The sequence below is a fragment of the Oncorhynchus tshawytscha genome, linkage group LG21, assembly GCF_018296145.1.
Source record: "Oncorhynchus tshawytscha isolate Ot180627B linkage group LG21, Otsh_v2.0, whole genome shotgun sequence".
Classification (NCBI taxonomy): domain Eukaryota; kingdom Metazoa; phylum Chordata; class Actinopteri; order Salmoniformes; family Salmonidae; genus Oncorhynchus; species Oncorhynchus tshawytscha.
The window spans coordinates 2,002,172-2,024,809 of record NC_056449.1 but is presented as its reverse complement, the minus strand read 5'-3'; the positions used below and the strand labels follow the sequence as shown (position 1 = coordinate 2,024,809).

The following is a 22,638-nucleotide window of genomic DNA, read 5'->3' as shown; positions in this document are numbered from 1 at the left end:
CATGGTCAGTGTGAACCGGAGTAACTTGACACAACACCAGCCAAACAAGCTGGGTTAAACAAAACAGAGTTAAAGGGGTTCCAGTCTGCTGTGAAGCATTCATACATGTAGAGTACCAGTCAAATGTTTGGACACACATACTCGTTCAAGGGTTTTTCTTTATTTTTTAAATATTTTCTACATTATAGAATAATAGGGAAGACATCAAAACTATGAAATAACAACCATGGAATCATGTAGTAAGCAAAAAAAGTTAAACAAATCTCAAAATATTTTATATTTAAGATTCTTCAAAGTAGCCACCCTTTGCCTTGATGACAGCTTCGCACACTCATGGCATTCTCTCAATGGGTAAGATTCGAGCTACATTTTCAGATATTATACTTTCCTAATTTTGTCAGAAAGTTGTTTTCATTGCAAGTTAAAACATACTGTTAGCTAGCTAGTGAATGTGAGCTTGCTGGCACGCTAGATTACGTTATGTTATGTGTATGATTGCTAGTTATAGCCTAATGTCAGCTAGATAGATAATATTAAACCTAGTTCATTAGCTTTAGCTACTTGCCGATTCATACTACAGCATTTCATGCATTGTGGCTAGCTATGACAATCCGTTTGTCTTGCTAGTAATATGAGTGGGATTATGGTTCATTGTTTAGCTAGCTAGATAAATGTTTAAACAAAAGAATTCACTTGCCAGATGATTAAATTACTCAAGTTAGCCAGGTGTGTCTGGGGGTGATTACGGCCATCTATTGTATTTCATGAACATGTTTACATGTCTAGACAATAGTGACCCATCCACATGTGGCTGGGGGGTGGTTATAGCATTTCTTTCACATTTAGACAAGTGTCCGATATGGCCCTACTCGTATTTGTAATGGACAGCTGATAGTCAGATCGGATGATATTCGTGATCGGGAAAAAATGAAGTGTTTTTTTTAGATGCCTAAATAATTGTTGGCAAAATACCCCCCTGCTTGTTCTCACTGCAAAAAAAGCTGCAGATTAGGGCAGAGCAAGGAGGGGTGGGTGTGTATGGGTGTATGTGTGTGTGTGTCCTCAACTTGCAGTGGGCAGTCAAGTTTGCTGTCACTCAGTCAGAATGCGCATTGCGTTTCATATTTTTTTCCATACCCTTGCACCACTTGTTAGATATTATGCGCATTGATAGCTTGATAGCTTGATAGCAAACGTCCTCGCCATGTGATTTATCATAGTAGCAGGCAGCAGTAATCTAAATGATCAGACTGAAAAAATACAAGGAAAAGTGATCTGGTTAAATTATGAAGCAAGTGGACAGAGAACAGCTTCAGTCAATCTACAGCTTCAGTCAATCCAATCAGAGCAGCAGGATCAAAGTACAGCCCGCTCCTCTCTTTACAGGCAGACTATCCAGTTGAGTTATTTAGGCCACGCACATGACTGCCTCAAAGACAGTACAGTATAATTTAGAAATTCTATTATTGACGCATGAGAAACATGCTTGCATTTAAAAAAAAATTTTTTTTTTACAAATAGGGCACACCCCTATTTTCTGGGTCAGCATCAGCTAATAATTATAAAATATTTTTATCTGGACACTTTCTATTTTTGATATTGCTACTATGCAAATATGCAAGTAACCATTTTGCTGTAAGGTTTACACCTTCTGTATCCTGTGCATGTGACAAATAAACATAGATTTGACTTGATACAGTGTGTGTTTACCAGAGACGGTAACGTTCAGAACAACATGACCTGCACCAAAGTCAGATTAGGATATAGGCCAAGGACTAGGACTTATTGTTTTTCCTTATTGTAGTCTACTACTTTCACCACTTATAGTCTTGAAATCTTTGGTTGTTTGCTACTCTACCTTAGTCACTCTGTTTAGCACATGGCCTCACATGTGAATCCTTAAAGAGATGGGTAGGGATAAGGCTTAAGAGGGTGTGAACGATGCTGAATAGGTGTAGACAAAGATTTTGCTACATAAGACCGAATCGAGGTGGTCGGTCAAAAATAGACAGCTTCATGATTTTGGATGATGATCCATATGTACTATGTAAGAAGTCCATGGATCACTGCACTTGGTTATCTGACAGCTGTCGCATACAGACAGGCTACCTCCCTGGAAGACCAGATCTGCTACAAATGAGCCCCTCTTTCTCCTACAATGTTTAATTTTATTTTCCCAGATGCCGTCCTTTTGAAATTCAAAGTGATTCCATTATTCATGATCTCACTTATCTCATCTTAAATCATCTCTGCATTCCTACTTATTTTGTTTTATATGAGCGCACACAGGGACCGAGGTAAGCATTGGAAGTGAAGCTAGGATATAATGTATACATGTTTATACAGAGCAATAAAGGCTCTGAGTACCATAACACAACACAGATTTAACAGCTACAGCGGTGTGTTTTAATATAAAAGCTAATACTGCCACTCACTTGTGCTTATACTGCATTTCCTGTGTTAGTAGCAGGGAAAGAAAGAGACACTGCTTGATCTGAAGTCGATGCATTCAGCTCCGCCAGACAAAGCTGGTATTGACACAAATGCTCTTTCCTTGGACTCGTTAAATCATTGAAGACTTCTCCAATAAGAGCAGTGTCATTGAGCGACACAAAAGCAGAATCTTGTGTTCAATTGGGAAAAAGGCCTACTGTGCAACATTGGAGAGAATTCAAAAAGATAGAACGCTTGCCTTGCAGCAAGAAACATCACTACCCCTTTTTATCATTCTCAACTTTTCTCATTCACTGGGACTCAAAAAACGATGCCTTTCAGTCTTTCATTTCTGTACTCTGTTTATTGTATAAATCCTATCATCAACTATCATAATTGTGGTATCTTTCAAGAGGAATCCATGTAATCTATCATAAGACATCTGCTGGCCCTTTTGGGTACTTCAGATTATCACAGATGTCTGTAATTATTGACTGGTTTTCATCAAGTGGACCGCTCAAAAGGAAGCTTCTTACTGTAACCAGTGCCTGTAATCTGGTTTAGGTTATTAATCAACCTACCAGGGTGTTTACAAAAACTACAGGAACAAGATCATCCACATGTATTGATCACATTTTTACTAATACTGTAGAACTTTGTTCTAAAGCTGTATCCATACCCATTGGATGCAGTGATCACAATATAGTGGCTATATCCAGGAAAGCTGGGACTAAAATAGTGTATAAGAGATCATATCATTTTTTTTGCTGTGACTCTTATGTGGAAAAATATTTGTTGGTCTGATGTGATTAATGAAGAGCATCCAGACGCTGCCTTGATGCATTTCTGAAATAGCTTTTTATAACTATTGATAAATATGCGCCTGTTAAGAAATGGACTGTTAGAACTGTTAAGGCTCCATGGATTGATGAGGAATTGAAAAACTTTATGGTTGAAAGAGATGGGGCAAAGGGAGTGGCTAATAAGTCTGGCTGCACATCTGACTGGCTTACTTACTGCAAATTGAGAAATTATGTGACTAAACTCAACAAAAAGAAGAAGAAACTGTATTATGAAGCCAAGATCGATTATATAATGAATGATGGGAAAAAAACCTTTGGAGTACTTTAAATTCAATTATAGGCAGAAAGACAAATTCAAATCCATCTTTCATCGAATCAGATGGCATATTCATCACAAAAACATTTGATGTTGCCAATTATTTTAAAGAATATTTTATTGGCAAAGTGGGCAAACTTAGGCAGGAAATGCCAACAACGAACAGTGAGCAACTGTATTCACGCATAAAAAAAACAAATAATGAAAGAAAAGCATTGCAAGTTTGAATTCTGTAAAGTTAGTGTGGGAGAGCTGGGAAAAGGATTGTTATCGATCAATAATGACAAACCTCCTGGGATTGACAACTTAAATGGAAAGCTACTGAGAATCGTAGCTGACTCTATAGGCACTCCTATCTGTCATATTTTTAATCTGAGCCTAGAGGAAGGTCTTTGACCTCAGGCCTGGAGGGAAGCCAAAATAATTCCGCTACCCAAGAGTGGTAAAAGGCCTTTACTGGTTCTAACAGCAAACGTATAAGCATGCTGCCAGCTCTTAGCAGGCTGTTGGAAAGAATTGTGATTGACCTAATACAATGTGATTTCGCTGTAAACAAATTAACAACAGACTTTCAGGATGCTTATAGAAAAGGGCACTCAACAAGTACTGCACTGACACACATGACTGATGATTGGTTGAAAGACATTGATAATAAGAAGATTGTGGGAGCTGTACTGTTAGATTTCAGTGCAGCCATTGATATTATTTACCATAACCTGTTGTTGAAAAACGTGTTTTATGGCTTTTCAACCTCTGCCATATCGTGGATTCAGAGCTATCGATCTAATAGAACTCAAAGGGTTTTCTTTCATCGAAGCTTCTCTAATGTAAAACATGTAAAGTGTGGTGTACCGCAGGGCAGCTCTCTAGGCCCTCTACTCTTTTCTATTTTTACCAATGACCTGCCACCGGAATTAAACAAAGCATGTGTGTCCACGTATGCTGATGATTCAACCATATACGCATCAGCAAGCTTAACACAGAGTTGCAGTCTGTTTTGGAATGGGTGGCCAGTAATAAATGGTCCTGAACATCTCTAAAACTAAGAGCATTGTATTTGGTACAAATCATTCCTTAAGTTCTAGACCTCAGCTGAATCTGGTAATGAATGGTGTGGCTGTTGAACAAGTTGAGGACACTAAATTACTTGGAGTTACTTTAGATTGTAAACGGTCATGGTCAAACCGTATAGATTCAATGGTTGTAAAGATGGGGAGAGGTCTGGCCGTAATAAAGAGAAGCTCTGATTTTTTGACACCACACTCCAAAAAGAAAATTCTGCAGGCTCTGGTTTTGTCAAATATAATTGTCCAGTGCTGCAAAGAAAGACCTAGTTAAGCTGCAGCTGCAAATTATATGGCAAATTTTGCTCTTAATTGTAATCAGAGGGCTGATATACAGTTGAAGTCAGAAGTTTACATACACTTAGGTTGGAGTCATTAAAACTCGTTTTTCAACCACTCCACAAACTTTTTGTACACAAACTATAGTTTTGGCAAGTCGGTTAGAACATCTACTTCGTGCATGACACCAGTACATTTTCCAATAATTGTTTACAGGCATATTATTTCACTTATAATTCACTGTATCACATTTCCTTTAAAAAGCTTGGAGAATTCCAGAAAATGATGTCATGGCTTTAGAAGATTCTGTTAGGCTAATTTCCATAATTTGAGTCAATTGGAGGTGTACCTATGGATGTATGTCAAGGCCTACCTTCAAACTCAGTGCCTATTTGCTTGACATCATGCGAAAATCAAAAGAAATCAGCCAAGACCTCAGAAAAAAATAGTAGACCTCCACAAGTCTGGTTCATCCTTGGGAGCAATTTCCAAATGCCTGAAGATACCACGTTCATCTGTACAAACAATAGTATGCAAGTATAAACACCATGGGACCACGCAGCCATCATACTGCTCAGGAAGGAGACACGTTCTGTCTCCTATAACTGAACGTACTTTGGTGGAAATCAATCCCAGAAAAATAGCAAATGACCTTGAAGATGCTGGAGGAAACAGGTACAAAAGTATCTATATCCACAGTAAAAACGAGTCCAATATTGACATAACCTGAAAGGCTGTACAGCAAGGAAAAAGCCAATGCTCCAAAATGCTCCAAAAGCCATGACATCATTTTCTGGAATTCTCCAAGCTTTTCAAAGGAAATGTGATACAGTGAATTATAAGTGAAATAATATAAGTGCACCTGTCCCTCCTAATAATAGGAGGGACAGGTGCACTTCACAAAATAGATGGCATCATGAGGTAGGAAAATTATGTGGATATATTGAAGCAACATCTTAAGACATCAGTCAGGAAGTTAAAGCTTGGTCGCACATGGCTCTTCCAAATGGACAAGGTTGTGGCAAAACACCTTAAGGACAACAAAGTCAAGGTGTTGGAGTAGCCATCACAAAGCCCCTACCTCAATCCTATAGAAAATTTGTGGGCAGAACTGAAAAAGCGTGTGCGAGCAAGGAGGCCTACAAACCTGATTCAGTTACACCATCTATGTCAGGAGGAATGGGCCAAAATTCACCCAACTTATTGTGGGAAGCTTGTGGAAGGCTACCCGAAACGTTTGACCCAAGTTAAAAATTTTAAGGCAATGTTACCAAATACTAATTGAGTGTATGTAAACTTCTGACCCGCTGGGAATGTGATGAAAGAAATAAAAAGCTGAAATAAATAACACTCTACTATTTTTCAGACATATCACATTCTTAAAATAAAGTGGTGATCCTAACTGACCTAAGACAGGTAATTTTTACTCGGATTAAATGTCAGGAATTGTGAAAAACTGAGTTTAAATGTATTTGTTTAAGGTGTATGTAAACCTCCGACTTCAACTGTAAATGCTATGCATGCCAGTCTCGCTTGGCTAAGAGTTGAGGAGAGACTGACTGTATCACTTCTTCTTTTTATAAGGAACATTAATGTGTTGAAAATCCCAAATGGTTTGCCTAGTCAACTTACACACAGCTCTGACACACACACACACACACACTTATCCCACCAGACATGCCACTAGGTGTCTTTTCACAGTCCCCAAATCCAGAACAAATTCAAGAAAGCGTACAGTATTATATACAGCCCTAATTGCATGGAACTTCCTTCCATCTCATATTGCTCAAACAAACAGAAAATCAAGTTTAAAAAACAGATAAAGCAATACCTCGCGGCACAACGCCTTTCCCCTATTTGACCTAGAGAGTTTGTGTGTATGGATTGATATGTAGGCTACGTTTGCCTTCAAAAAAATGTTTTGTAGTTTGAGCTGTTCTTGATGTCATTCTGTATTATGTTTCATGTTCTGTGTGGACTCCAGGAAGAGTAGCTGCTGCTTTTGCAATAGCTAATGGGGATCCTAATAAAATACCAAAAATAACTCACTAGGCCTGTGTTTGACACGAACTAAACTGAGTATAGGCCAGGTCTTGCGTGGCTAGGGAGACAGGCAGTGTTGTCAGTGCTGTGCTGTTGAGGAGTGCAGGGTGGCACGGGAGAGGCCAAGGAGGGTACGGGTTAACAGAGAGAGAGAATGCCAACTGCTCTGTTTGTTTGTGATGAACACTCCTCTCAGCTGGGAATTCTGCAGGGACTTGTTTTGCAAGGGAACAAAGCTGAAACCATGGTGGCATTTATCCCCCGAGGCTTTTTCAAAATAATTAATCAAATGAATACTCACGACTTCTGTGGTACAGACTTGGTTGCAGGCTTGTTACCGGGAACATTGCACCGCTCTGCGAAAGAATTTCCATTTAAATGTCAGAGTGCTGGTTTTGATTAAACCCTGACCAACAGCTAGCTTATTATCAATTTAGCTTTTGTTGCAATATGTCACACAGCATAACATTTTTCCCTAAATGGACAGGGCTCCAGTTGTTGCATGGCATAATGGCCTTCCATCTATTAACATCATTTTAGACTGATTAAATCGAAATGTGTGTGTAGGAAAAATGTAAAGCAGACTTACTTTGTCCAGCGTATCCTGAGGGTAAGTGTTGTGACTCCTGAGCAGAGAGAGAGAGCGAGAGAGAAAGAAGACAGGCGTGCATCAAATACACACTGAGGTGATACAGGAGAACAAATGGGAGGGAAACAGGTCATCTGATGGACTTAATTGATTTTACACTAATACAATTAGACATAGGACACACAATCATTTTTCAGAGTGTGGTGAGTGGACTACAGTAGACAGGACAATGTCTTAGTTAAAAGATGGCACCATTAAATCAGGATTTATAGACACAGGCGTATTATTAGGAATGTCAGCTGGGTTAAGCTATGAGTTTCAGACCATGTCCCATTAAGACACAAATAAGAGGGCTTTAGCTGCAAAATTAGGCGTTGGGGGATTTGAGGCTAGGGAACGACAGTAGAGAGGAAAGGAACTAAAATCTAGGAGAGACACAGATGCTGGGAGTTAGAGGAGGAGAGGATGAATGGGCTGAAGGACAATGGATTATACTATAGCTAAATCACACTCTATTACAGTGCGGTTGAAGTGCTGACAGGAGTTTGTCCTTAAAAAGTCCATCCGACCGGCACATGCAGCCAGACAAATGAAGTCCTATAGCTATCTGGCCAATAGCAGAGGCTCTTTGCAAGCTCTCCTCTCTCTCTCTCTGGCTGGGTCCCACGCTCTCTCTTTCTCACTCCCTCTCTCTCTCCTTCTCTCTCTGGTGCCATGGGTGTCTCACTGGTCCTTTACTGTGACAGAACCTGACAGGCTTTCACAAGGATGACAGCCCTGGGTCGAATTTAATACATCCACTTTTACTTGATTTGTTTTCCCTTCCGACTGACACAGGAATCACGTGATTACTGCTTACCAAACAAATAAGTGACAGTAGGAAATTACCCTCTTGACTAGGACAGTAGACATTCAGAATGCATACATCTCTATCATTATGATAATAGTATTAACTAGTGTCAGTATTACTAGCACTTGTAACATAGTTGAAGTACTATTAGTAGTAGTATTGCTGTGCTTGTCAATTAACAGTACAGTGTAGGCCTTACTATAGAACTCACCTTGGAGGGAATAGGGAACTTGGTCTGCTCAGCTTTGCCTGGAGTGTGGATGGCAGTCAGGGGGGGAGGCCAGGAGTGGGTCATCTCCTGCAGGGCAGACAGGATTCAAATCAGACATATGACACACACACACACACACACACACACACACACACACATCCCACCTCGGGCATGTCGCTGAAGCTAAACAGAGATGGTCCTGGTTGGTGGATGGGAGACCAGATGCTGCTGGAAGTGATGTTGGATGGCCAGTAGGAGGCACTCTTTCCTCTGGTCTAAAAATAATATTCCAAAGCCCCAGGGCAGTGATTGGGGACATTGCCCTGTGTAGGGTGGCATATTTAAGATGGGATGTTAAACGGGTGTCTGTGTTCACTAAAGATCCCATTGCACTTATTGTAAGAGTAGGGGTGTTAACTTCTTGGATATAGGGGGCGCTCTTTTAATTTATGGATAAAAAAACGTGCCCGTTTTAAGCGCAATATTTTGTCACAAAAAGATGCTCGACTATGCATATAATTGGCAGCTTTGGAAAGAAAACACTCTAAGGTTTCCAAAACTGCAAAGATATTATCTGTGAGTGCCACAGAACTCATGCTACAGGCGAAACCAAGATGATACTTTAACCAGGAAATGGGCAGAATTTTCAAAGCTCTGTTTTCTATTGTCTCCTTATATGGCTGTGAATGCGCCGGGAATGAGCCTGCCCTTCCTATCGTTTCTCCAAGGTGTCTGCAGCATTGTGACGTATTTGTAGGCATATCATTGGAAGATTGGCCATAAGAGACTACATTTACCACGGGTCCGCCCAGTGTCCTTTGTGTAAATTGGTGCGTAATCTACAAGCTGCACGCAGTCATCCACTGATTGAGAGGAGAGAGGAGGCTTTCAACGAACGATATATCATGAAGAGATATGTGAAAAACACCTTGAGGATTGGTCCTAAACAACGTTTGCCATGTTTCAGTTGATATTATGGAGTTAATTTGGAAAAAAGTTTGACGTTTTGAAGACTGAATTTTCGTTTTTTTTTGGTAGCCAAACGTGATGCACCAAACGGAGCAATTTCTCCTAAACAAATCATCTTTCAGGAAAAACGGAGCATTTGCTATCTAACTGAGAGTCTCCTCATTGAAAACATCTGAAGTTCTTCAAAGGTAATGATTTTATTTGAATGATTTTCTGGTTTTTGTGAAGAGGTTGCTTGCTAATGCTAACGCTAAATGCTAAGCTAGGTGCGCTAGCTGTTACACAAATGCTTATTTTGCAATGGTTGAGAAGCATATTTTGAAAATCTGAGATGACAGTGTTGTTAACAAAAGGCTAAGCTTGAGAGCTAGCATATTAATTTCATTTCATTTGCGATTTTCATGAATAGTTAACGTTGCGTTATGGTAATGAGCTTGAGGCTGTATTCACGATCCCGGATCCGGGATGGCTCGACGCAACAGGTTAACCCCGGTGTCCTGGCTAAATTCCCAATCTGGCACACCATCATGGCCACATAATCATCCTCAGCTTCCAATTGGGTCATTCCTTCCCCTGTAACTATTCCCCAGGTTGTTGCTGTAAATGAGAATGATGCTCGTCGGATTGGGCAGGGCTCGAAAACTCGAAAACATCAACAGCATCATCCCGGTTACCCTAGACCCACTCCAAGTTGCATACCGCCCCAACAGATCCACAAATGATGCAATCTCAATCGCACTCCACACTGCACTTAACCACTTGGACAAAAGGAACACCTATTTGAGAATGCTGTTCATTGACTACAGCTCAGCGTTCAACACCATAGTGCCCACAAAGCTCATCGCTAAGGACCCTGGGACAAAACACCAACCACTGAAATTGGATCATGGACTTCCTGACGGACTGCCCCCAGGTGGTGAGGGTAAGGGCACTTCAGGGGTGTGTGCTTTATCCACCTCCTGTACTCCCTGTTCACCCACGACTGCATGACCAAACACAACTCCAACACCATCATTAAGTTTACTATTGACACAACAGTGGTAGGCCTGATCACTGACAATGATGAGACAGCCTTTAGGGAGGAGGTCAGAGACCTGGCAGTGTGGTGGCAGGACAACAACCTCTCCCTCAATGTGAGCAAGACAAAGGAGCTGATCATTGACTACAGGAACAGGCCGAATAGGCCCTCATTAACATCGATGGGGTTGTAGTGGAGCGGGTCGAGAGTTTATTCGTGCCCACATCACCAACGAACTATCATGGTCCAAACACACCAAGACAATTGTGAAGAGGACACAACAACACCTTTTCCCCCTCAGCAGACTGAACCTATTTTGCATGGGTTCCCAGATTCTCAAAAAGTTATACAGCTGAACCATCGAGAGCATCCTGACCAGTTGCATCACCGGCTGGTATGGAAACTGCTCTGCATCTGACCGCAAGGCACGACAGAGGGTAGTGCGTATGGCCCAGTACATCATTGAGGCCAAGCCTCCTGCCATCCAGGACCTACAGTATATACTAGGCGGTGTCAGAGGAAAGGGCCAAAAATTGTCAAAGACTCCAGTCACCCAAGTCATAGTCTGTTCTCTCTGCTACCGCACGGCAAGCGGTACCGGAGCGCCAAGTCTAGGAACAAAAGGCCACCCCCCATTTGTTTTTTTACACTGTTGCGACTCAATGTTTATTATCTATGCATAGTCATTTCACCCCTACCTACATGTACAAATTGCCTCGACTAACCTGTACCCCCGCACATTGACTCGGTAGAGGTACCAGCTGTATATGATCACTCGGCTACGCATACCTCTCCCTAATGTCAATATGCCTTGTCCATTGCTGTTTTGGTTAGTGATTATTGTCTTATTCCACTGTAGACCCTCCAACCCTGCTCGATATGCCTCAGCTAACCCTCTTGTCCCACCCCCACACATGCGGTGACCTCACCTGGTTTAATTGATGTCTCTAGAGACAATATCTCTCTCATCGTCACTCAATGCCTAGGTTTACCTCAACTGTATTCACATTCTACCGTACCTTTGTATGTACATTATGCATTGAATCTATTCTACCACGCCCAGAAACCTGCTCCTTTTACTCTCTGTCCCGAACGTACTAGACGACCAGTTCTTATAGCCCTTAGCCGTACCCTTATCCTACTCCTCCTCTGCTCCTCTGGTGATGTAGAGGTTAATCCATGCCCTGCAGTGCCTAGCTCCACTCCCATTCCCTCTCATTTGTTGACTTCTGTAACTGTAAAAGCCTCGATTCCATGCATGTTAACATTAGAAGCCTCCTCCCTAAGTTTGATTTATTCACTGCTTTAGCACACTCTGCCAACCCGGATGTCCTAGCTGTGTCTGAATCCTGGCTTAGGAAGGCCATCAAAAACCCAGAAATTTCCATCCCTAACTATAACATTTTCTGACAAGATAAAACTGCCAAAGGGGGCGGAGTTGCAATCTACTGCAGAGATAGCCTGCAGAGTTCTGTCTTACTATCCAGGTCTGTGCCCAAACAATTCGAGCTTCTACTTTTAAAAATCCACCTTTCCAGAAACAAGTCTCTCACCGTTGCCATTTGCTATAGACCACCTTCTGCCCCCAGCTGTGCCCTGGACACCATATGTGAATTGATTGCCCCCCATCTATCTTCAGAGCTCGTGCTGTTAGGTGACCTAAACTGGGACTTAACACCCCAGCCATCCTACAATCTAAGCTTGATACCCTCAATCTCACACACATTATCAATGAACCTACCAGGTACAACCCCAAATCCGTAAACACAGGCACCCTCATAGATATCATCCTAACCAACCTGCCCTCCAAATACACCTCTGCTGTCTTCAACCAGGATCTCAGCGATCACTGCCTCATTGCTTGCATCCGTAATGGGTCTGCGGTCAAACGACCACCCCTCACCACTGTCAAACGCTTCCTAAAACACTTCAGCGAGCAGGCCTTCCTAATCGACCTGGCCTGGGTATCCTGGAAGGATATTGACCTCATTCCGTCAGTAGAAGATGCCTGGTTATTCTTTTAGTGCTTTCCTCACAATCTTAAATAAGCATGACCCATTTAAAAAAATGTAGAACCAGGAACAGATATAGCCCGTGGTTCACTCCAGACCTGACTGCCCTTGACCAGCACAAAAACATTCTGTGGCATTTGGCATTAGCATCAAATAGCCCCCACGAATTGCAACTTTTCAGGGAAGATAGGAGCCAATATACACAGGCAGTTAGGAAAGCAAAGGCTAGCTTTTTCAAACAGAAATTTGCATCCTGAAGCACAAACTCCAAAAAGTTTTGGGACATTGTAAAGTCCATGGAGATTAAGAGCACCTCCTCCCAGCTGCCCACTGCACTGAAGCTCGGAAACACTGCTGATAAATCCAGAATAATTGAGAATTTCAATAAGCATTTTTCTACGGCTGGCCATGCTTTCCACCTGGCCACCCCTACTCTGGTCAACATCCCCCACAGCAACTTGCCCAAACCTCCCCCATTTCTCCTTCACACAAATCCAGATAGCTGATGTTCTGAAAGAGCTGCAAAATCTGGACCCCTACAAATCAGCAGGGCTAGACAATCTGGACTCTCTCTTTTTAAAATGATCAGCCGGAATTGTTGCAACCCCTATTATCAGCCTGTTCAACCGCTCTTTCGTAACTGAGATCCCCAAAGATTGGAAAGCTGCCGTGGTCATCTCCCTCTTCAAAGGGGGAAACACTCTAGACCCAAACTGCTACAGACCTATATCTATCCTACCCTGCCTTTATAAGGTCTATCATACCCTGCCTTTCCATTTTAAATCCCAACGTAGCTTCTCCGCTATGCAATCTGGTTCCCGAGCTAGTCATGGGTGCACCTCAGCCACGCTCAAGGTGCTAAACGATATCATAACAGCCATCGATAAGAGACAATACTGTGCAGCTGTATTTATCAATCTGGCCAAGGTTTTCGACTCGGTCAATCATCACATTCTTATCGGCAGACTCAACAGCCTTGGTTTCTCAAATGACTGCCTCGCCTGGTTCCCCAACTACTTCTCAAATAGAGTTCAGTGTGTCAAATCGGAGGGCTTGTTGTCCGAACCTCTGGCAGTCTCTATGGGGTGCCACAGGGTTCAATTCTCGGGCTGACTTTTTTCTCTGTGTACATCAATGATGTTGCTCTTGCTGCTGGTGATTCTCTGATCCACCCATACGCAGACGTCACCATTCTGTATACTTCTGACCCTTCAATGCCATACAACTCTCCTTCCGTGGCCTCCAACTTCTCTTAAATGCAAGTAAAACTAAATGCATGCTCTTCAACCGATCGCTGCCCGCACCTGCCCGCATGTCCAGCATCAATACTCTGGACGGTTCTAACTTAGAATATGTGGACAACTACAAATACCTAGGTGTCTGGTTAGACTAAACTCTTCTTCCAGACTCACATTAACCTCTCTTGGGTAGGGGGCATTATTTTCACCTCCGGATGAAAAGCGTGCACAAAGTAAACTGCCTGTTACTCAGGTCCAGAAGCTAGGATATGCATATAATTGGTAGATTTGGATAGAAAACACTCTAAAGTTTCTAAAACTAAAAATAATGTCTGTGAGTATAACAGAACTGATATGGCAGGCGAAGCCCTGAGGACAAACCATCCAGGGAAGACAAAAAATTGAGGTCATAGGATTTTCCAATTGTTTTCTATGGGATACTGGTTCCAGTTCCTATGACTTCCACTCGATGTCAACAGTCTTTAGAAATTGTTCGATGTTTTTACTTTGAGAAATTAAGAAGTAGTGCTATTCATTGTAAGTGTCACTCCAGGTGGACTCCACTGTTTTAGTGCGCGGGAACTGGAGCGTGCTTCACATTGTTTTTATCCGATATTAGAAACAGTTTATTCCATCTTAAATTGAATCGATTATTTACATTTTAGGGTACTTGGGGTTGGATTAGGAACATTGTTTGAAATGTTTGGACCAAGTTTACAGGTAACATATTAGATACTTTGTAGGCATGTTGGGTGAGATGAAACCAGTGTATTTCTGAATCAAACACGCCAAATAAATTGACATTTTTGGGACATAAAGAAGGACATTATCGAACAAAAGGACCATTTGTGATGTTTCTGGAACATTTTGGAGTGCCAACAGAAGAAGATCTTCAAAGGTAAGGCATTAATTATATCTCTATTTCTGACTTTTGTGGGCATCTGCCTGGTTGAAATATGATTTTCATGTGTTTGTATGCGGGGCGCTGTCCTCAGATAATCGGATGGTTTGCTGTCACCGTAAAGCCTTTTTGAAATCTGACACAGCGGCTGGATTAACAAGAAGTTAAGCTTTATTTTGATGTATAACACATATATTTTCAATAATGTAAAAAATTTGAATATGGTATTTTTGAATTTCATGCTCTGTAATTTCACCGGATGTTGGCCAGGTGGGATGCTACCGTTCCACCTGCCCATAAGAAGTTAAGAATATCCAATCCAAAATTAAATCTAGAATCGGCTACCTATTTTGCAACAAAGCATTGTTCACTCATGTTGACAAACATACACGCGTAAAACTGACTATCCTGCCGATCCTTGACTTCAGCGATGTAATTTACAAGATAGCCTCCAACACTCTACTCAGCAAATTGTATGCAGTCTATCACAGGGCCATCTGTTTTGTCACCAAAGCCCCACCACTGCGACATGTATGCTCTCGTTGGCTGGCCCTCGCTTCATATTCGTCGCCTGGCTCCAGGTCATCTATAAGTCTTTGCTAGGTAAAGCCTCACCTTATCTTAGCTCACTGGTCACCATAGCAGCACAGTAGCACGCGCTCCAGCAGGTATATTTCACTGGTCACCCCCGTAGCCTTTGGCCACCTTTCCTTCCAGTTCTCTGCTGCCAAAGACTTGAATGAATTGCAAAACTCACTGAAGCTGGAGACACATATCTCCCTCACTAACTTTAAGCTCCAGCAGTCCGAGCAGCTCACAGATCACTGCACCTGTACATAGCCCATCTGTAAATAGCCCATCCAACTCATCCCCATACTGTTATATATTATTATATATATTTTTTGCTTATTTGCACCCCAGCCCTCCAGGTCATCTATAAGTCTTTGCTAAGCTACTGGTCACCATAGCAGCCCATCCAGCAGGTATATTTCTCATCCCCATATGGTCACCCCGCAGCCTTTGGCCACCTTTCCTTCCAGTTCTCTATATTCCCTCACTCAACTTTAAGCTCCAGCAGTCCGAGCAGCTCACAGATCACTGCACCTATCTGTAAATATTTTACTGTTATATATTATTATATATATTTTTTGCTTATTTGCACCCCAGTATCTCTACTTGCACATTTGTCTTTTGCACATCTATCACTCTAGTGTTTAATTGCTAAATTGTAATTATTTCGCCAAGATGGCCAATTTATTGTCTACCTCCCTTATCTTACCTAATTTGCACACACTGTATATAAACTTTTTCTCTATTGTGTTATTGGCTGTACATTTGTTTATTCCACGTGTAAATCTGTGTTGTTGTTCGTGTCGCACTGCTTTGCTTTATCTTGGCCAGGTCGCAGTTGTAAATGAGAACTTGTTCTCAACTAGCCTACCTGGTGAAATAAAAAGGGGAGAAATAAAAACAAATAAAAATATAGCCTCGACCTTGTTACTTTTTGAAATTCTTTTTTTACTTTAGTTTATTTGGTATATATTTTCTTAACTCTTTCTTGAACTCTACTGCTGGGTACGGGCTTGTATAAGTAAGCATTTCACGGTACCTGTTGTATTTGGCACATGTGACAAATAAAGTTTGATTTGAAACACACACAATAAATAAAAGTAGGAAATAAGAACACGAGAAAGTAAGATGCTATATATATATATACAGATTAATTCAAGTGAAGAGTTGATTGGCTAACGTTGTTAAAAAAGTATGCTACTTTGTATCTTGTTAACATTTTCTACTACCATTTTCTACTACCAGAAGACGGTCAGGCCTATCATTAGCATCACTATATTTTCCCTGTTTCTTAATTGTTTGAAACATGGACAATTAACTTCATATTATGAGGCATATTTTACCTTGCTTCAAAGTAGCCTATAGACAAAATCCCACCGTAGAAACGTGGAAGCAATTATTTTATAAAGACATCCTCATATGTGTTTTCCTGTTCTATTGGTTTTCTTAAAAATGTATTTAATTGTCTAGCAGCCAAAGCCATTACCTTAGTCATATTAGCAACCTATGATGATTTTTGCATCTTTAGATCTCCCCTATTTCTAATTGATATTTCCATCTCTGTACATGAAACTGCTTGTACAGTCGTAGCCAAAAGTTTTGAGAATGACACAAATATACATTTTCACAAAGGCTGCTGCCTCAGTTTGTATGATGGCAATTTGCATATACTCAAGGAATGTTATGAAGATGAATTGCAATGAATTGCAAAGTCCCTCTTTGCCATGCAAATTAACTGAATCCCCCAAAAACATTTCCACTGCATTTCAGCCCTGCCACAAAAGGACAGACTGACATCATGTCAGTGATTATCTCGTTACCAGGTGTGAGTGTTGATGAGGACAAGGCTGGAGATAACTCTGTCATGCTGATTGAGTTCGAAAAACAGACTGGAAGCTTCAAAAGGAGGGTGGTGCTTAGAATCATTGTTCTTCCTCTGTCAGCCATGGTTACCTGCAAGGAAACATGTGCCGTCATCAGTGCTTTGCACAAAAAGAGCTTCACAGGCAAGGATATTGCTGCCAGTAAGATTGCACCTAAATCAACCATTTATCGGATCATCAAGAACTTCAAGGAGAGTGGTTCAATTGTTGTGAAGAAGGCTTCAGGGTGCCCAAGAGTCCAGCAAGCGCCAGGGCTGTCTCCTAAAGATGATTCAGCTGCGGGACCGGGGTACCACCAGTACAGAGCTTGCTCAGGAATGGCAGCAGGCAGGTGTGAGTGCATCTGCACGCACATTGAGGCGAAGACTTTTGGAGGATGCCTGGTGTCAAGAAGGGCAGCAAAGAAGCCACTTCTCTCCAGGTAAAACATCAGGGACAGACTGATATACTGCAAAAGGTACAGGGATTGGAATGATGAGGACTGAGGTAAAGTCATTTTCTCTGATGAATCCCCTTTCCGATTGTTTGGGTCATCCGGAAAAAAGCTTGTCCGGAGAAGACAAGGTGAGTGCTACCATCAGTCCTGTGTCATGCCAACAGTAAAGCATCCTGAGAACATTCATGTGTGGGGTTGCTTCTCAGCCAAGGGAGTGGGCTCACTCACAATTTTGCCTCAGAACACAGCCATGAATAAATAATGGTACCAACACATCCTCCGAGAGCATCTTCTCCCAACCATCCAGGAACAGTTTGGTGACGAACAATGCCATTTACAGCATGATGGAGCACCTTGCCATAAGGAAAAAGTGATCAGGAAACAACATTTTGGGTCCATGGCCAGGAAACTCCCCAGACCTTAATCCCATTGAGAACTTGTGGTCAATCCTCAAGAGGCGGGTGGACAAACAAAAACCCACAAGTTCGGACAAACTCCAAGCATTGATTATGCAAGAATGGGCTGCCATCAGTCAGGATGTGGCCCAGAAGTTAATTGACAGCATGCAAGGGCGGATTGCAGAGGTCTTGAAAAAGAAGGGTCAACACTGCAAATATTGGCCCTATGCATCAACTTCAAGTAATTGTCAATAAAAGCCTTTGACACTTATGAAATGCTTGTAATTATACTTCAGTACAGTACTTCAGACAAAAATATCTAAAGACACTGAAGCAGCAAACTTTGTGAAAATTAATATTTGTGTCATTCTCACAACTTTTGGCCACGACTGTATGTGCGGTACCCATTTTAGAACAGTTTCCCAGCAAATTGCATTTTGGAACAGTGGTGCGTAGGCCTACCACCGTGTGCACATTGCTGTGCCTAAAATGTGAAGAAATAATAGTCTATCAACATTTTAATATTAACATTCTGATCTGATCAGTCCATTCTGATCAGCCTTATTAATTGGTATGGTGTATACCTCCACTACACTACTTTGATACCCATTGTGGGGATTAAGAAGTGAATATTCGCAATGCCCACTGAAAAATAAGTGGGTATACGGTGTATACCTGCGTATACTCTCCACTACACTATTGTGTGTGTGTGTGTGACAGAAGCAGAGAGAGATAGGTTGTGAGCTTGCAGAGGGTGTCGTCTTTCAGTGAGCATATGAGTGAGTATGCCCAAGATCACAGCTTGACACACACACTGCATGCATACTGTACATACACACACACACACACACACACATCATTTGAGCTTTTTCCTAATTTATTAAATACAGTCCATACACTCTGTCTCACAAAACACTTAAGTTAACATGATTGCACAATCTGATTTAGGTCTGTTTTGAACTTGGGAGGGTCAAATGAAAATAAACACCTCTGCCTTCATCTGTCAGACTAAACTTTATCCCGAATATAGATACTCACATTTCAGAGTTGCACAATGTGTCAATTAAATATTATGATCTAGAGTATCAAATTAAAACCATGTACTTGGATATCCCTACGAAGATCAAGACAACATAAGCAATTGGTTTTCGCTGTGTGGTTGAACGCATTTGTCACAGTAGCAGTTATCAAACCCACTATCCATGTCTGGAAGTGAACAACAACATTCTCGGCTAATAACATTACAATCTCACATACTTAGAAATGTCACTAAGTTATCCTTATTTTCCCCCCAACAACACCAATATTACTGCCTTCTGGGAAACACACACAATCCATTCATTTGTGTGAGATGCAGTTAGGGCAGTGGGGAGCTGGCTGTTCACTTGTGAGGCTTTGAGTTGCAAATGAAATGTATTAAAAGCAGCCCGAGCATGGCTCCCAAACCAAACAGGGCTATCGAAATACAGCAGAGCAAGGGTCACCAACTGTTGAGTCTTGCACCCCTATGACGACAGGACAGACTATTGGTTAAAACCTGAGTGTGTTTAAATAAATACACACTGGAACACTATTCTCAGCCGACCATCTTCTAAAACGCTTTGGTCTAGGGATGAATTGTTTTGTCTTTCATTAAATCTTGGAGGTACAGTGGCAAAGAAAATGTACTGTATGACTGCAAGAGCACAGTGCAGAATGCTCAATGAGGTTCAGAATAATCCTATAGTGTCAGCTAAAGATTTACAGAAATCTCTGGAACATGTTAACATCTCTGTTGATGAGTCTACGATACATAAAACATTAAACAAGAATGGTGTTCATGGGAGGACATCACGGAAGAAGCCACTGCTGTCCAAAAAAAACATTGCTGCACTTCTGAAGTTTGCAAAAGTGCACCTGGATGTTCCACAGTGCTACTGGCAAAATATTCTGTGGATAGATGAAACTACAGTGGAGTTGTTTGGAAGGAACACACAACACTATGTGTGGAGAAAAAAAGACACAGCACACCAACATCAAAACCTCATCCCAACTATAAAGTATGGTGGAGGGAGCATCATGGTTTGGGGCTGCTTTGCTGTCTCAGGGCCTGGACAGCTTGCTATCATTGACAGAAAAATGAATTCCCAAGTTTATCAAGACATTTTGCAGGAGAAAGTTAGGCTATCTACCAATTGAAGCTCAACAGAAGTTGGATGATGCAACAGGACAACGACCCAAAACACAAAACTAAAGCAACAACAGAATGGCAACAACAGAACGGCTTCAACAGAAGAAAATACGCCTTCTGGCGTGGCCCAGTCAGAGTCCTGACCTAAACCCGATTGAGATGCTGTGGCATGACTTGAAGAGAGCAGTTCACACCAGACATCCCAATAATATTGCTGAACTGAAACAGTTTTGTAAAGAGGAATGGTCCAAAATTCCTCCTGACAGTTGTGCAGGTCAGATCCGCAACTACAGAAAACGTTTGGTTAAGGTTATTGCTGCCAAAGGAGGGTCAACCAGTTATTAAATCCAAGGGTTCACATACTTTTTCCATCCTGCACTGTGAATGTTTATAATTGTTTGTGTGTTATCAGTTCAAGCAGACTGTTTGTCTATTGTTGTGACCTAGATGAAGATCAGATCAAATTTTATGACCAATTTATGCAGAAATACAGTATTTCCAAAAGGTTTGCATACTTTCTCTTGCCACTGTATGTCCAATCCCAATCTGAGTCTGAGTTACTGTCATTGTCCTGTGGTGTTATACAGTCTGTGGTGTAGCCCACAGTACAGTATGCACTTTTCGCTCATGTCATGTGGTTTAACAGATCAACTTCTCCTATTAATGCACTCAGACAGACCCAGCACACAGGCGTATGATCTACTGTTGAACTGTCAGCCACAGTGATAAAGATGCATATGCACAACATCTCTCTATCTAATCCTTTTCATTTATATCACTCATCTCTCTATCCCTCTATCACTCCATCCCAAATCCCCCAGAGTAACACAGTGACCCTGTTGAGTTCATGACATGTTTTAACTACATCTCAATAAGATGGGGAAATGAAAGTCTGTGTGTGTAGAGAGCCAAGTTTGTGGATCAGGTAATTTATGGAGGTCTGTTGTTTATAAGGCCTCTGGTTTATAGAGTTAATTTCCTTCTAAACGTTGGCTTGGCCTCCTCCTCCTCTCTCTCTATGGAGAGAGTGACATCAGCCGGGTCACCTCCCGGGCTGCCGAGAGGAGAGCGGGTGGAGAGCAGGGGGGTCGGAGGGTGGAGGTAGACAGATGAGGTGCTAGGAATATGATCCTGCCACCTCGGCGATAATGTTATATATGAAGTATTACCTTTCAGATGGCCGTGCATTGTGCTATCAGTGTGGAAAGTTACCGCAGGTTATGATGAATCTGCAGCTTTCCTGTTCATCAGCAACGATGAAGGAGAACACATGCCTGCTATTTATAATATACCACACAGATGCACACAAGCACGCAGGCACAAGCACACACCGCGTGCACAGTGCAGATAGGCGAGGGAGCCAAAAGCTCACTTTCTAATCAGTTTGGATCATTTTTCTAAGCATACACCATCTGTTTACCTGGAGTCTTTGATAATATTCTCATGTGCTAAATATTTGAAATGTTTGTCACATTTCTTTCAGGGAAATGATTGGCTGTTAAATCATTAATACTATTGCAAAAAAATATACTTCCCCACAGAGAGAAATCACTATACTGTTTTGGCAATCTCTCACAAGTGCCCACAGTTGAGGGGGGAAATTATCATGGGATATTGACATCCTCAGTTGATATCAGAGCTTAGTGTACAAACTCCAGGCCATTGAATAATCTGATCCATTGCCATTGGTCACAGAAAGTCACACAGGCTGTCACAACAGAGGTTTGAAAGGCAATAGGGCTGAGAGGCCCACCCAGAACAGGCTTCCACTCCCCCTTGTTATGTTCTGTCTGAGAAGAGAGAAGAGAGAGAGAGCGAGAGAGGAGGTAGAGAGAGAAGAAAAAGAGCGAGTGAGAGAGAGAGAGGAGAGAGTTAGAAAAAGAGAAAGAGACAGAGAGAGCAGGCAGGCAGCAGCCGATACATAGTGGCAGACTGTGTCACGCAGGGAGAAGTACCTGTCATTATTCATGCTGGGCCTGGTGTGTGTGTGTGTGTGTGTGTGTGTGTGTGTGTGTGTGTGTGTGTGTGTGTGTGTGCGTGTCTGTGTGTGTTGCCATCATGCTAGCAGGACGTGCTGTCTAAATAAGCCATCCACAGTGTGGATACAACAATGGCCACCTCATGTGCTTTTAAATGAATGCACCCATTCCTCTGGCTTTTGTTGTAGATTTTTCTTAAACTCATACATCAAGTGTAGTACATGGAAGAGCAGGTCTGGAGCCCTTCTATTGGAAATAACCATGCAATGCTATCTTCATGAATGTAGTGAATAAATGCTGTATATTGAATGATATGTACATTACATAAGTTGTATTATTATAATAAAAAATAAATGACAATGTAATAATTACATTATGTTTGTAAACTTGACATTTGCCCTTCTAATCCTATTCAATTCGAGGTCAAAATATTGGATAACTGAAATGGATACCAAAATGTGTGCCTGTGTAAATGT

The 22,638-nt window shown here is 41.7% G+C and overlaps 1 protein-coding gene across 1 annotated transcript in view; it reads right to left on the bottom strand.

Annotated features, from left to right (window-relative positions):
• Nucleotides 1-22,638, bottom strand: part of LOC112220462 (AF4/FMR2 family member 2-like) — a 182,378-nt gene that overhangs the window by 77,276 nt on the left and 82,464 nt on the right. The window contains exons 5-7 of the mRNA XM_042302838.1: nucleotides 8,589-8,675; nucleotides 7,528-7,564; nucleotides 7,240-7,294 (exon numbers count right to left, since the gene is read on the bottom strand). Of these exons, the coding sequence (XP_042158772.1) occupies nucleotides 7,240-7,294; nucleotides 7,528-7,564; nucleotides 8,589-8,675 (179 nt within the window). The remainder of the gene's footprint in view (nucleotides 1-7,239; nucleotides 7,295-7,527; nucleotides 7,565-8,588; nucleotides 8,676-22,638) is intronic.